The sequence below is a fragment of the Oncorhynchus keta genome, unplaced genomic scaffold, assembly GCF_023373465.1.
Source record: "Oncorhynchus keta strain PuntledgeMale-10-30-2019 unplaced genomic scaffold, Oket_V2 Un_contig_1056_pilon_pilon, whole genome shotgun sequence".
NCBI classification, from domain to species: domain Eukaryota; kingdom Metazoa; phylum Chordata; class Actinopteri; order Salmoniformes; family Salmonidae; genus Oncorhynchus; species Oncorhynchus keta.
The window spans coordinates 35,930-52,430 of NW_026277141.1; the positions used below are offsets into that span (position 1 = coordinate 35,930).

Sequence of the window (16,501 nt, forward strand, 5' to 3'; positions counted from 1 at the left end):
TCTCCCTGTCCTCTGCACTGCAGATCTCTCCCTGTCCCTCTGATCTCTCCCTGTCCTCTGCACTGCAGATCTCTCCCTGTCCTCTGCACTGCAGATCTCTCCCTGTCCTCTGCACTGCAGATCTCTCCCTGTCCTCTGCACTGCAGATCTCTCCCTGTCCTCTGCACTGCAGATCTCTCCCTGTCCTCTGCACTGCAGATCTCTCCCTGTCCTCTGCAATGCAGATCTCTCCCTGTCCTCTGCACTGCAGATCTCTCCCTGTCCTCTGCACTGCAGATCTCTCCCTGTCCTCTGCACTGCAGATCTCTCCCTGTCCTCTGCAACTGCAGATCTCTCCCTGTCCTCTGCACTGCAGATCTCTCCCTGTCCTCTGCACTGCAGATCTCTCCCTGTCCTCTGCACTGCAGATCTCTCCCTGTCCTCTGCACTGCAGATCTCTCCCTGTCCTCTGCACTGCAGATCTCTCCCTGTCCCCTCTGCACTGCAGATCTCTCCCTGTCCTCTGCACTGCAGATCTCTCCTGTCCTCTGCACTGCAGATCTCTCCCTGTCCTCTGCACTGCAGATCTCTCCCTGTCCTCTGCACTGCAGATCTCTCCCTGTCCTCTGCACTGCAGATCTCTCCCTGTCCTCTGCAATGCAGATCTCTCCCTGTCCTCTGCACTGCAGATCTCTCCCTGTCCTCTGCACTGCAGATCTCTCCCTGTCCTCTGCACTGCAGATCTCTCCCTGTCCTCTGCACTGCAGATCTCTCCCTGTCCTCTGCACTGCAGATCTCTCCCTGTCCTCTGCACTGCAGATCTCTCCCTGTCCTCTGCAATGCAGATCTCTCCCTGTCCTCTGCACTGCAGATCTCTCCCTGTCCTCTGCACTGCAGATCTCTCCCTGTCCTCTGCACTGCAGATCTCTCCCTGTCCTCTGCACTGCAGATCTCTCCCTGTCCTCTGCACTGCAGATCTCTCCCTGTCCTCTGCACTGCAGATCTCTCCCTGTCCTCTGCAATGCAGATCTCTCCCTGTCCTCTGCACTGCAGATCTCTCCCTGTCCTCTGCACTGCAGATCTCTCCCTGTCCTCTGCACTGCAGATCTCTGTCCTCTGCACTGCAGATCTCTGCACTGCAGATCTCTCCCTGTCCTCTGCACTGCAGATCTCTCCCTGTCCTCTGCACTGCAGATCTCTCCCTGTCCTCTGCACTGCAGATCTCTCCCTGTCCTCTGCACTGCAGATCTCTCCCTGTCCTCTGCACTGCAGATCTCTCCCTGTCCTCTGCACTGCAGATCTCTCCCTGTCCTCTGCACTGCAGATCTCTCCCTGTCCTCTGCACTGCAGATCTCTCCCTGTCCTCTGCACTGCAGATCTCTCCCTGTCCTCTGCACTGCAGATCTCTCCCTGTCCTCTGCACTGCAGATCTCTCCCTGTCCTCTGCAATGCAGATCTCTCCCTGTCCTCTGCACTGCAGATCTCTCCCTGTCCTCTGCACTGCAGATCTCTCCCTGTCCTCTGCACTGCAGATCTCTCCCTGTCCTCTGCACTGCAGATCTCTCCCTGTCCTCTGCACTGCAGATCTCTCCCTGTCCTCTGCACTGCAGATCTCTCCCTGTCCTCTGCACTGCAGATCTCTCCCTGTCCTCTGCACTGCAGATCTCTCCCTGTCCTCTGCACTGCAGATCTCTCCCTGTCCTCTGCACTGCAGATCTCTCCCTGTCCTCTGCACTGCAGATCTCTCCCTGTCCTCTGCACTGCAGATCTCTCCCTGTCCTCTGCACTGCAGATCTCTCCCTGTCCTGATCCTCCCTGTCCTCTGCACTGCAGATCTCTCCCTGTCCTCTGCAATGCAGATCTCTCCCTGTCCTCAGCACTGCAGATCTCTCCCTGTCCTCTGCACTGCAGATCTCTCCCTGTCCTCTGCACTGCAGATCTCTCCCTGTCCTCTGCAATGCAGATCTCTCCCTGTCCTCAGCACTGCAGATCTCTCCCTGTCCTCTGCAATGCAGATCTCTCCCTGTCCTCTGCACTGCAGATCTCTCCCTGTCCTCTGCACTGCAGATCTCTCCCTGTCCTCTGCACTGCAGATCTCTCCCTGTCCTCTGCAATGCAGATCTCTCCCTGTCCTCTGCAATGCAGATCTCTCCCTGTCCTCTGCACTGCAGATCTCTCCCTGTCCTCTGCACTGCAGATCTCTCCCTGTCCTCTGCACTGCAGATCTCTCCCTGTCCTCTGCACTGCAGATCTCTCCCTGTCCTCTGCACTGCAGATCTCTCCCTGTCCTCTGCACTGCAGATCTCTCCCTGTCCTCTGCACTGCAGATCTCTCCCTGTCCTCAGCACTGCAGATCTCTCCCTGTCCTCTGCAATGCAGATCTCTCCCTGTCCTCAGCACTGCAGATCTCTCCCTGTCCTCTGCACTGCAGATCTCTCCCTGTCCTCTGCACTGCAGATCTCTCCCTGTCCTCTGCACTGCAGATCTCTCCCTGTCCTCTGCACTGCAGATCTCTCCCTGTCCTCAGCACTGCAGATCTCTCCCTGTCCTCTGCACTGCAGATCTCTCCCTGTCCTCTGCACTGCAGATCTCTCCCTGTCCTCTGCAATGCAGATCTCTCCCTGTCCTCTGCACTGCAGATCTCTCCCTGTCCTCTGCACTGCAGATCTCTCCCTGTCCTCTGCACTGCAGATCTCTCCCTGTCCTCTGCACTGCAGATCTCTCCCTGTCCTCTGCAATGCAGATCTCTCCCTGTCCTCAGCACTGCAGATCTCTCCCTGTCCTCTGCACTGCAGATCTCTCCCTGTCCTCTGCACTGCAGATCTCTCCCTGTCCTCAGCACTGCAGATCTCTCCCTGTCCTCTGCAATGCAGATCTCTCCCTGTCCTCAGCACTGCAGATCTCTCCCTGTCCTCAGCACTGCAGATCTCTCCCTGTCCTCTGCACTGCAGATCTCTCCCTGTCCTCTGCAATGCAGATCTCTCCCTGTCCTCTGCACTGCAGATCTCTCCCTGTCCTCAGCACTGCAGATCTCTCCCTGTCCTCTGCACTGCAGATCTCTCCCTGTCCTCTGCACTGCAGATCTCTCCCTGTCCTCTGCACTGCAGATCTCTCCCTGTCCTCTGCACTGCAGATCTCTCCCTGTCCTCTGCACTGCAGATCTCTCCCTGTCCTCTGCACTGCAGATCTCTCCCTGTCCTCTGCACTGCAGATCTCTCCCTGTCCTCTGCACTGCAGATCTCTCCCTGTCCTCTTCAATGCAGATCTCTCCCTGTCCTCTGCACTGCAGATCTCTCCCTGTCCTCTGCACTGCAGATCTCTCCCTGTCCTCTGCACTGCAGATCTCTCCCTGTCCTCTTCAATGCAGATCTCTCCCTGTCCTCTGCACTGCAGATCTCTCCCTGTCCTCTGCACTGCAGATCTCTCCCTGTCCTCTGCACTGCAGATCTCTCCCTGTCCTCTGCACTGCAGATCTCTCCCTGTCCTCTGCACTGCAGATCTCTCCCTGTCCTCTGCACTGCAGATCTCTCCCTGTCCTCTGCACTGCAGATCTCTCCCTGTCCTCTGCACTGCAGATCTCTCCCTGTCCTCTGCACTGCAGATCTCTCCCTGTCCTCTGCAATGCAGATCTCTCCCTGTCCTCTGCACTGCAGATCTCTCCCTGTCCTCTGGAGGCTTTATACAGAGGTACTGGTACAGAGTCAGTGTGGAGGTTATATACAGGGGGTACTGGTACAGAGTCAATGTGGAGGCTATATACAGGGGGTACTGGTACAGAGTCATTGTGGAGGCTATATATAGGGGGTACCAGTACAGAGTCAATGTGGAGGCTATATACAGGGGTACTGGTACAGAGTCAATGTGGAGGCTATATACAGGGGGTACCGGTACAGAGTCAATGTGGATGCTATATACAGGGGTACTGGTACAGAGTCAATGTGGAGGCTATATACAGGGGGTACCAGTACAGAGTCAATGTGGAGGCTATATACAGGGGGTACCAGTACAGAGTCAATGTGGAGGCTATATACAGGGGGTACTGGTACAGAGTCAATGTGGAGGCTATATACAGGGGGTACTGGTACAGAGTCAATGTGGAGGCTATATACAGGGGGTACCAGTACAGAGTCAATGTGGAGGCTATATACAGGGGGTACTGGTACAGAGTCAATGTGGAGGCTATATACATGGGTACTGGTACAGAGTCAATGTGGAGGCTATATACAGGGGTACTGGTACAGAGTCAATGTGGAGGCTATATACAGGGGTTACCGGTACAGAGTCAATGTGGAGGCTATATACAGGGGGTACTGGTACAGAGTCAATGTGGAGGCTATATACAGGGGTATCGGTATACTAGACTGGTGGGGGTCGGGGAGAGAGTAGAGTTATGAACTAGACTGGTGGGGGTCAGGGAGAGAGTTGAGTTATGTACTAGACTGGTGGGGGTCAGGGAGAGTGTTGAGTTATGTACTAGACTGGTGGGGGTCAGGGAGAGAGTTGAATTATGTACTAGACTGGTGGGGGTCAGGGAGAGAGTTGAGTTATGTACTAGACTGGTGGGGGTCAGGGAGAGAGTTGAGTTATATACTAGACTGGTGGGGGTCAGGGAGAGAGTTGAGTTATGTACTAGACTGGTGGGGGTCAGAGAGAGAGTTGAGTTATGTACTGACTGGTGGGGGTCAGGGAGAGAGTTGAGTTATGTACTAGACTGGTGGGGGTCAGGGAGAGAGTTGAGTTATGTAATAGACTGGTGGGGGTCAGGAAGAGAGTTGAGTTATATACTAGACTGGTGGGGGTCAGGGAGAGAGTTGAGTTATGTACTAGACTGGTGGGGGTCAGGAAGAGAGTTGAGTTATATACTAGACTGGTGGGGGTCAGGGAGAGAGTTGAGTTATGTACTAGACTGGTGGGGGTCAGGGAGAGAGTTGAGTTATATACTAGACTGGTGGGGGTCAGGGAGAGAGTTGAGTTATGTACTAGACTGGTGGGGGTCAGAGAGAGAGTTGAGTTATGTACTGACTGGTGGGGGTCAGGGAGAGAGTTGAGTTATGTACTAGACTGGTGGGGGTCAGGGAGAGAGTTGAGTTATGTAATAGACTGGTGGGGGTCAGGAAGAGAGTTGAGTTATATACTAGACTGGTGGGGGTCAGGGAGAGAGTTGAGTTATGTACTAGACTGGTGGGGGTCAGGGAGAGAGTTGAGTTATATACTAGACTGGTGGGGGTCAGGGAGAGAGTTGAGTTATGTAATAGACTGGTGGGGGTCAGGGAGAGAGTTGAGTTATATACTAGACTGGTGGGGGTCTGGGAGAGAGTTGAGTTATGTACTAGACTGGTGGGGGTCAGGGAGAGAGTTGAGTTATATACTAGACTGGTGGGGGTCAGGGAGAGAGTTGAGTTATGTACTAGACTGGTGGGGGTCAGGGAGAGAGTTGAGTTATGTACTAGACTGGTGGGGGTCAGGGAGAGTGTTGAGTTATGTACTAGACTGGTGGGGGTCAGGGAGAGTTTTGAGTTATGCACGAGACTGGTGGGGGTCAGGGAGAGTGTTGAGTTATGTACTAGACTGGTGGGGGTCAGGGAGAGAGTTGAATTATGTACTAGACTGGTGGGGGTCAGGGAGAGAGTTGAGTTATGTACTAGACTGGTGGGGGTCAGGGAGAGAGTTGAGTTATATACTAGACTGGTGGGGGTCAGGGAGAGAGTTGAGTTATGTACTAGACTGGTGGGGGTCAGAGAGAGAGTTGAGTTATGTACTGACTGGTGGGGGTCAGGGAGAGATTTGAGTTATGTACTAGACTGGTGGGGGTCAGGGAGAGAGTTGAGTTATGTAATAGACTGGTGGGGGTCAGGGAGAGAGTTGAGTTATATACTAGACTGGTGGGGGTCAGGGAGAGAGTTGAGTTATATACTAGACTGGTGGGGGTCAGGGAGAGAGTTGAGTTATGTAATAGACTGGTGGGGGTCAGGGAGAGAGTTGAGTTATATACTAGACTGGTGGGGGTCTGGGAGAGAGTTGAGTTATGTACTAGACTGGTGGGGGTCAGGGAGAGAGTTGAGTTATATACTAGACTGGTGGGGGTCAGGGAGAGAGTTGAGTTATGTACTAGACTGGTGGGGGTCAGGGAGAGAGTTGAGTTATGTACTAGACTGGTGGGGGTCAGGGAGAGTGTTGAGTTATGTACTAGACTGGTGGGGGTCAGGGAGAGTTTTGAGTTATGCACGAGACTGGTGGGGGTCAGGGAGAGTGTTGAGTTATGTACTAGACTGGTGGGGGTCAGGGAGAGAGTTGAATTATGTACTAGACTGGTGGGGGTCAGGGAGAGAGTTGAGTTATGTACTAGACTGGTGGGGGTCAGGGAGAGAGTTGAGTTATATACTAGACTGGTGGGGGTCAGGGAGAGAGTTGAGTTATGTACTAGACTGGTGGGGGTCAGAGAGAGAGTTGAGTTATGTACTGACTGGTGGGGGTCAGGGAGAGAGTTGAGTTATGTACTAGACTGGTGGGGGTCAGGGAGAGAGTTGAGTTATGTAATAGACTGGTGGGGGTCAGGGAGAGAGTTGAGTTATATACTAGACTGGTGGGGGTCAGGGAGAGAGTTGAGTTATGTACTAGACTGGTGGGGGTCAGGGAGAGAGTTGAGTTATGTAATAGACTGGTGGGGGTCAGGGAGAGAGTTGAGTTATATACTAGACTGGTGGGGGTCAGGGAGAGAGTTGAGTTATATACTAGACTGGTGGGGGTCAGGGAGAGAGTTGAGTTATGTACTAGACTGGTGGGGGTCAGGGAGAGAGTTGAGTTATGTACTAGACTGGTGGGGGTCAGAGAGAGAGTTGAGTTATGTACTAGACTGGTGGGGGTCAGGGAGAGAGTTGAGTTATATACTGGACTGGTGGGGGTCAGGGAGAGAGTTGAGTTATATACTAGACTGGTGGGGGTCAGGGAGAGAGTTGAGTTATGCACTAGACTGGTGGGGGTCAGGCAGAGAGTTGAGTTATGTACTAGACTGGTGGGGGTCAGGGAGAGAGTTGAGTTATATACTGGACTGGTGGGGGTCAGGGAGAGAGTTGAGTTATATACTGGACTGGTGGGGGTCAGGGAGAGAGTTGAGTTATGTATTAGACTGGTGGGGGTCAGGGAGAGAGTAGAGTTATGTATTAGACTGGTGGGGGTCAGGGAGAGTGTTGAGTTATGTACCAGACTAGTGGTTGTCGGAGCGAGGGTTGAGTTGTGTTCTAGAGAGCTGGGGGTCAAGGAGAGAGAGGAGTAGTGCACTAGACTTGTTGGGGTCGGGAGGATAATTCAGTGATGTACTAGACAGGTTTGTTTCAGGGAGAGAGTTGAGTTATGTACTAGACTGGTGGGGGTCGGGTAGAGAGTTGAGTTCTGTACTAGACAGGTAGACAGGTAGAAAACACATGTTGACTCCCCCTGTAGAGAAACATCAACGCCATCCTCCTCTTTCATGCATCTTACATGTCTATGACTCTGTCATACAGGACACCAATGCTATGGGTGACAATATAATAAACCACACAGTATCTAGAACTACACAATTATTAATTATTTACTGACTAGAAATATAATAAACCACACAGTATCTAGAACTACACAATTATGAATTATTTACTGACTAGAAATATAATAAACCTACACAGTATCTAGAATTACACAATTATTAAATATTTACTGACTAGAAATATAATAAACCACCCAGTATCTAGAACTACACAATTATTAATTATTTACTGACTAGAAATATAATAAACCACACAGTATCTAGAACTACACAATTATTACATATTTACTGACTAGAAATATAATAAACCACCCAGTATCTAGAACTACACAATTATTAAATATTTACTGACTAGAAATATAATAAACCACCCAGTATCTAGAACTACACAATTATTAAATATTTACTGACTAGAAATATAATAAACCTACACAGTATCTAGAACTACACAATTATTAAATATTTACTGACTAGAAATATAATAAACCTACACAGTATCTAGAACTACTGTCACAACCTGACCATAGTATTCTTTGTTTTCCTTGTTATTTTCGTTAGGTCAGGGTGTGACATGGGTGATGTATGTGTTTTTGGTCTCGTCTAGGGGTTTTGTATGTTTATGGGGCTGTTTCCTTTCTAGGTATATTGTATGTCTATGGTTGCCTAGATTGGTTCTCAATTAGAGGCAGCTGTCTATCGTTGTCTCTGATTGGGAACCATATTTAGGCAGCCATATTCCTTGGTTATTTGGTGAGTTATTGTCTATGTGTAGTTGCCTGTGACATGGGTGATGAATGTGTGTTTGTACTGTCTAGGGGATTTTGTAGGTTTATGGGGTTGTTTACCATCTAGGTGTTTATGTAGGTCTAGGTCTATCGTTGTCTCTGATTGGGAACCATATTTAGGCGGCCATGTTCTGTGGGTACTTTGTTGGGTGATTGTTTCCGTGTCTGTTTCACCACACGGTACTGTTTCGGTTTGGTATTTGTACGTTTATTGTTTTGTATTTCATTAGTGTTCAGTGTTTGTCTTATTAAAATCATCATGAACACGGTACCACGCTGCATCTTGGTCGATCCTTCCTCCTCTTCAGACGAAGAGGAGGAAATCAGCCGTGACAACTACACAACTATAAAATGTCAAAGTGAACTTAAATGCTGTTTGGCCCAAAACAGACAGGACACGGTGGCAGACGATCTGACCACTGTGACTGATAGAAAACAGAGAAACAAATGGACAATGTAGAGACAATGTGAGCATGGCCTTGCTATTGAGAGAGGTCATCATAGGCAGAGAGAAGACAGGCTATGTGCCCACTACTCACAAAATGAGGTGGAAACTGAGCTGCACTTCCTAACCTCCTGACAAATGTACGTTGATATAAGAGACATACAGTGTTAAATCATGTCAGCAGAATGTGTGACCTGTTGTGATGAGAACAGGGTAACCAGTGGAGAACAAACACCACAGTAAATAAAACCTAGGACTAGATTTATCACTTTAGTTAATAACCCTTGACATTTGTACTTCTACTTTTTGTACACACAGCTCACACTCTCCGACACACACCAGCTGGCTGAGAGGAGCTTAGTGGAGCCAGGTGGCTGAGAGGGTCCTAGTGGAGCCGGCTGACTGAGAGGGCCCTTGTGGAGCCGGCTGCCTGAGAGGGCCCTAGTGTAGGCTGCTGACTGAGAGGGCCCTAGTGGAGCCAGGTGGCTGAGAGGGCCCTAGTGGAGCCGGCTGGCTGAGAGGGCCCTAGTGGAGCCGGCTGGCTGAGAGGGCCCTAGTGGAGCAGGCAGGCTGAGAGGGCCCTAGTGGAACAGGCTGGCTGAGAGGGCCCTCGTGGAGCCCTTCCCTTACTCTTTCTCTCTTCTCTACAAATCTCTCCCCCCTCTCTTCCCTCCCCTCTCTTCCCTCCCCTCTCTCTTCGCTCCCCTTCTCTCTCTTTCTATCTCCTCGACAATTTCTCTCTCCTCCTCTCGTTCTGCTCATCTCTCTCTCTCTCTCTCTCTCTCTCTCTCTCTTTCTTGACATATAGTGTTGAACCTGTTGATCTTGACTCAGCTCATAGACCTCTATCATCTACACCCCTCCCTTCTCCTACTCTAACATAACACCAATATAATATATAATACATAATATATACTCTCATTCATTTACATAGACAGATACAATCAATCATTGACGCACTGAATATACAACAGTCAGATGCAGGACACCATCACAACTTAACTGACATTAGTGCCTGTCCCCAGATGGACAGTTAGACTACAGTAAAGTACATTTACAGGTGATCACATCATTGTCCTGCTTTGAGACACATTTTTACTGTCTGCTTCCAGTTGTATGTTATTTTACTAACCCTGCAAATTATAATATATCTTACAATATTAAATCACATCTCAATAACTGTCACAAGTGTATATCAGTATAAGAGCATCCTACCTGTGCTCCATAACAGGGTCATCAGTACCACTGCAGGTATCATATCTGCCTCTAACTGGGGTTACTGTCATATAGAGTGGACTGATGAGTGGAAAATACTGCTAGGCTATATGACTTCTCTCTCATTACGTCCTAACTTCAATGATGTGAGATTAACTTCTTAGCAACTTATCTTGGATCAGTGGTTGAACACTACAGCAAACTGATAAGTTTAAAAAACTCCACAGGAAACTGCAGGCAGAGCAGCAAAGTTACACATAGTGTCCTATAATATCACCTCTAACTTTCTACTGCTTGAGTTCACCTCTTATAGAATATTGGCTTAATGTTCCAGCACCTAAATATAAACAGTACCAGCACCCAAAATGAGTACTGATGAGGTCTCATGTTAGAGTAGGAGAAGGGGGGATGTGGTGTAGAAGCTAGAGGTCTGTTACCCAAGTCAACTCAACAGGCCTGATGCTATATGTCAGGGTCAGGCTGGGCCAAGAGAGGAACAGGTTACTGGTTATGATGACATCACTGGTGAGAAGTCACTAATGAAAATATATTAATTTGATTTAAATGTTTGTCTCTCTCTCTCCTCCCCTGTCTCCTTCTACCAACCCAGTCTGTTAGTAAGAATTATCTCTCTCTCCCTTCTCCCCTGTCTCCTCCTCAGTCTGTCAGTGAGTAAGAACTATCTCTCTCTCCTATCTCTCTCTCTCCCTCCTTCCCTGTCTCCTCCTCAGTCTGTCAGTGAGTAAGAACTATCTGTCTCTCCTATCTCTCTCTCTCTCTCCCTCCTCCCCTGTCTCCTCCTCAGTCTGTCAGTGAGTAAGAACTATCTCTCTCCTATCTCTCTCTTCCTCCTCCCCTGTCTCCTCCTCAGTCTTTCAGTGAGTAAGAACTATCTCTCTCTCCTATCTCTCTCTCTCTCCCTCCTTCCCTGTCTCCTCCTCAGTCTGTCAGTGAGTAAGATCTCTCTCTCCTATCTCTCTCTCTCTCCCTCCTCCCCTGTCTCCTCCTCAGTCTGTCAGTGAGTAAGAACTATCTGTCTCTCCTATCTCTCTCTCTCTCCCTCCTCCCCTGTCTCCTCCTCAGTCTGTCAGTGAGTAAGATCTCTCTCTCCTATCTCTCTCTCTCTCCCTCCTCCCCTGTCTCCTCCTCAGTCTGTCAGTGAGTAAGATCTCTCTCTCCCTCCTCCCCTGTCTCCTCCTCAGGCTGTCAGGATTTGGCCAGGGTTGTTCCGGTTTTTGGTCACTAGATGCCCCCATTGTGCCTTTTGACCTTTTGTTTTCCCTTGATCCCCATTATTATTTGCACCTGTGCCTCGTTTCCCCTGATTGTATTTAAACCCTTTGTTTTCCTCTGTCCTTTGCTCTGTGTTTGTATGTTAGCACCCAGCCCTAGTACTCTGTGAACTCTTGTTGATCCCGGTGGACTCTCTTGTGGAATTCTGTTTTTTTGTTCTTGTTTGTTTGTTTTTTGAGTATCTTTTGAGGCTTTTTGTGCTTTGCCTTCCACCTTGTGGATTTACCTTTTTGTCTTGGAGGATTACCTTTGTTCTTGTGGAATTCCTTTTGAGGTTGTGGAGTTACATGTTTTCCTGAAGAACTTCACTTTTTACTTCATTAAATACACCGTCTCAAGTACTGCTGTGTCTGCCTCATCTTCTGGGTTCTGCCGACTATTCCTGGCTCAGTTGGTTAAGTGACTGTTTCTCACTCCGGAGACCCGGGTTCGTAACCGGGTCCTGACACAGGCTGTCAGTGAGTAAGATCTCTCTCTCCCTCTTCCCCTGTCTCCTCCTCAGTCTGTCAGTGAGTAATTACTATCTCTCTCTCCTCTCTCTCTCTCCCTCCTCAGTTTGTCAGTGAGTGATTACTATCTCTCTCTCTCTCTCTCTCTCTCTTCTCTCCTTCTCCCCTGTCTCCTCCTCAGTGAATAAGAACTATCTCTCTCCCAGCCTTGTGGTTGATTAAAGACCCCCCCATCCACAAAAGGGGACATATCTGCATATGGTGTGGTCTTGTGAATTCTGTCTGAATTCTGGTAAAGAGGCTCTTTTATCTCAGCATGTCTACAGATTCTCTTTTCTCCCTGTATTTGTTGGCTTGGAAATGTTGATACCTGAGACAGTTATCAGAAGAAACTGTGTAACCAAGCATTTATAGAGGCTGAGAAATGCATTATAATGAATTGGAGGGTTGGTTATCCTCCAACAATGTCACAATGGACGGCAGAAATGTCTCGTTATGTATCACTAGATTTGATTTACTGGTCAACGTTAATGAGGTCAGGATGCCTTATATGGAAAACTGTAGGACAAAAGGAGTCTGTATTGAAAAGATGACCACTTCCTGTTTTCAACAGCTGTTGGGTTGTTCAGCCCTGGGGGTCTGCTGTCCTGTGTGTTGTCACTCTGGCCTTGACCTAACACACCTGAAACCAATAATGAATGTTTCACTAAGATCCTAAAGTTGGGTTGGGGTGGTGGAGGACGGGCCGACCCAGATACACCTTACAGTATGTACAAAAGTATGTGGACGCCCCTTCAAATTAGTGGATTTGGCTATTTCAGGCACACCCCTTCCTGACCGGTGAATAAAATCGAGCACACCGCCATGCAATCTCCATAGACAAACATTGTCAGTACAAAGGCCTTACTGAAGAACTCAGTGACAATCAACACGTCACCATCATAGTAAGCTACCTTTCCAACAAGTCTGTTGGTCTAATTTCCACCCTGCTTTAGCTGCCCCAGTCAACTGTAAGTGCTGTTATTGTGACGTGGAAACGTCTAGGAGCAGCAGTGGCTTAGCCTCGAAGTGGTAGTTCACACAAGCTCACAGAACGGGACCGCGAGTGCTGAAGTTCGTCGTGTGTAAAAATCATCTGTCCTCCGTTGCAACACTCACTTCCGAATTCCAAACTTCCTCTGGAAGAAACTTCAGCACAAGAACTGTTCGTCTGGAGCTTCATGAAATTAGTTTCTACAGCAGAGCAGCAGCACACAAGCCTAAGATCACCATGTGCAATGCCAAGCGTCTGCTGGAGTGGAAACACTTTCTCTGGAGTGTTGAATCAGGTTTCACCATCTGGCAGTCCGTACCACAAACCTGGGTTTGGCAGATGCCAGGAGAACGCTACCTGCCCCAAAGCATAGTGCCAACTGTAAAGTTTGGTGGAGGAAGAATAATGGTCTGGGGTTGTTTTTAATGGATCGTGTTATTCCCCTTAGTTTCATTGAAGGGAAATGTAATCGATACAGCATACAATGACATTCTAGACTATTCTGTGCTTCCAACTTTGTGGCAACAGTTTGGGGAAGGCCCTTTCCTGTTTCAGCATGACAATGCCCCTGTACACAAAGCGAGGTCCATACAGAAATAGTTTGTTGAGATCGATGTGGAAGAACTTTACTGGCCTTCACAGAGCCCTGACCTAAACCCCATTGAATACGTTTAGGGATGAATTGAAACGTTGACTGAGCCAGGCCTAATCGCCCAACCTCACCAATGCTGTTGTGGCTGAATGGAAGCAAGTCCCTGCAGCAATGTTCCATCTTCTAGTGGAAAGCCTTCCCAGAAGACTGGAGGCTGTTATAGCAGCAAAGGGGGGGACCAACTCCATATTAATGCCCATGATTTTGGAATGAGATGTTAGATTAGCAGGTGTCCACATACTTTTGGTCATGTAGTGTACATTCCCCTTCCATGCAAATGTGTAACTCTTTGCAGATTAGATTAAATCTAATTTAAAAAACATATAATTTTTTAAATCATTAATTTCAGAGGTCAGGGGTCAAGATGAGCCGGACCAAGAGTGGAAAAGGTTGCTGGCTATGATGACATCACTGGTGAGAAGTCAGTAAAGACAAGATATTCAGTTGACTGCAATTTAGTCTGTCAGCCCTATCTCTGTTGACATCCCACTTTCTCTCCACGCCTTCTCTCTCTCTCTGTTCCTCTCTCTCTCTTCCTGACAGATAGCATCAGACCTGTTGCCTTGGTAACAGACCTCTATTATCAACACCCCCTTCTCCTCCTCTAACATCAGACCAATATAATATATAATATGTCAAGTATAAGTAGTTCCATAAAACACTACTTGTTATTGGGTTTTAGAATGGTTTGTATGGACACATGACTTTCTTCATGTGGGATAATAAAGTTGACTAATATTGAACTGCTATAATCACTGTAGATTTATACTCTACCTACCTGGTGGACTGACACTTTGAGCCTGGAGATCTGAGGAGAAAGAGAGAGAGAGACAGAGAGATAGAAAGGGAGGAGTCAGAGGAAGACCTTTCATGATATGATGGGGAAGACAGTGGTATGGTGCAACAACACCCATGTGTAAACACATTCCCCATCTCTCCTCCACCCTCCTCTCTCCTCCATCCTCCTCTCTCCCCTACCCTCTTCTCTCCTCCACAAATCTCTCTATCCCCTCCCCTCCCATCGTCTCTACTCTATCCTTCTCTCTCCTATCCTCCACTCTCCCCTTCCCTCCTTTCTCCCCTCCCCTTCTCTCTACCCTACCTTCTATCCCCTACCCCCTCTCTCCTCTACCCTTCTCTCGTATCTACCCTCCTCTCTCCTCTACCCTTCCCTCTCTCCTATCCTCCTATCCTCCTCTCCCCACCCCTCTTTTCTCCTTCTCAAATCTCTCTCCTATCCTCCACTCTCCCCTTCCCTCCTTTCTCCCCTCCCCTTCTCTCTACCCTACCCTCTATCCCCTACCCTCCTCTCTCACCTATCTTGCTCTATGCCCTCCTTTCCCATCGCCCCTCCCTTTCTCTCTTCCCTCCCTTTCTCTCTCCCCAACCCTCCTCTCTCCCTACCCTCTCTCTCTCTCCTCCTCCTCAAATCTCTCTCCCCAACCCTCCTCTCTCTTCTCATCTCTCTCTCTCTCATTCGCTCTCTCTTCGTGACGTACAGTGTTGGACCTGTTGATCTAGACTCAGCTCATAGACCTCTAGCATCTACACCCCTCCCTTCTCCTACTCGAACATAACACCAATATAATATATAATACATAATATATATACTCTCATTCATTTACATAGAGACAGATACAATCAATCATTGACACACTGAATATACAACAGTCAGATGCATGACACCATCACAACTTAACTGACATTAGTGCCTGTCCCCAGATGGACAGTTAGACTACAGTAAAGTACATTTACAGGTGATCACATCATTGTCCTGCTTTGAGACACATTTTTACTGTCTGCTTCCAGTTGCATGTTATTTTACTAACCCTGCAAATTATAATATATCTCACAATATCAAAACATATCTCAGTAACTGTCACAAGTGTATATCAGTGTAGCAAAATCCTACCTGTGCTCCACAACAGGGTCATCAGTACCACTGCAGGTATCATATCTGTCTCTAACTGGGGCTCCACAGTCTGAGGTCAAAAAGAATGGACTGAAGAGTGGAAAATACTGCTTGGCTTTATGACTTCTCTCTCATTATGTCCTAACTTCAATGATGTGAGATTAACTTCTTCGCAACTTATCTTGGATCAGTGGTTGAACACGCTACAGCAAACTATCATGTAAAAAAAAACTCCACAGGAAACTGCTGACAGAGCAGCAACGTTACACATAGTGTGTCCTATAATATCACCTCTAACTTTCTACTGCTTGATTTCACCTCTTATAGAATATTGGCTTAATGTTCCAGCACCTAAATATAAACAGTACCAGCACCCAAAATGAGTACTGATGAGGTCTCATGTTAGAGCAGGAGAAGGGGGGATGTGGTGTAGAAGCTAGAGATCTGTTACCCAAGTCAACTCAACAGGCCTGATGCTATATGTCAGGGGGCCAAGAGAGGAACAGGTTACTGGTTATGATGACATCACTGGTGAGAAGACAGTGGTAAAAAGATGAAGAGGAGAGGAGAGGAGGGAGAAGAGGAGAGGAGAGGAGAGGAGAGGAGGGAGAGGAGAGGAGAGGAGAGGAGAGGAGAGGAGAGGAGAGGAGAGGAGAGGAGAGGAGGGGGAGAAGAGGAGAAGAGGAGAGGGAGAGGGGGAGAATAGGAGAGGGGGAGGAGAGGGAGAGGGGAGAAGGGGAGAGGAGGTACTGTTTGTCACACCGTTCCACTCAGAGGACTCTACTGTTATCAAGTGGGCATTTCAGTGAAGTGAACAAGTGCACACTTCAGGAGAAAGGAGTGATAATTGGGACAATTTTTCTTTCTAGTCCACAGTCCTGCGTCTGTGACACCAGATTACCACCTAGTGGCCGTAAGAGGAACTGTCCTGTCAGTGTGTTTTTACTGCTGGCTCAAAACAACACATGAAACAGGATATGATTCATGTGTGAGTACTAAAAGCATATGAATATAGTATATTATTGTAACTGACAGTTAGACTTACAGGTTATGTCGTTGTCTTTTGTTTGAATTGTTTATGTGTCCGCTGTGCGAAATGTATATACAAGCGGAACTACGTAGCTAATACTGTTGTAACGGGGATCCTTATTGTAGCAACACACTTTCGGAGGGAAGGCTGCGCTGCGTTAGCTAAGTTTTCATGTCGTCGGGTGTA

At 48.2% G+C, this 16,501-nt stretch overlaps 1 protein-coding gene across 1 annotated transcript in view; it reads right to left on the reverse strand.

The window, feature by feature from the left end:
- The window catches only part of LOC127916997 (CD5 antigen-like), a 30,544-nt gene extending 15,132 nt beyond the window's left edge, over positions 1 to 15,412 (reverse strand). Inside the window, exons 1-2 of the mRNA XM_052500455.1 lie at positions 15,286 to 15,412; positions 14,152 to 14,181 (exon numbers count right to left, since the gene is read on the reverse strand). Coding sequence (XP_052356415.1) covers positions 14,152 to 14,181; positions 15,286 to 15,328 — 73 coding nt within the window. The 5' untranslated portion in view covers positions 15,329 to 15,412. The remainder of the gene's footprint in view (positions 1 to 14,151; positions 14,182 to 15,285) is intronic.
- Between the last annotated feature and the right edge of the window lie 1,089 nt (positions 15,413 to 16,501).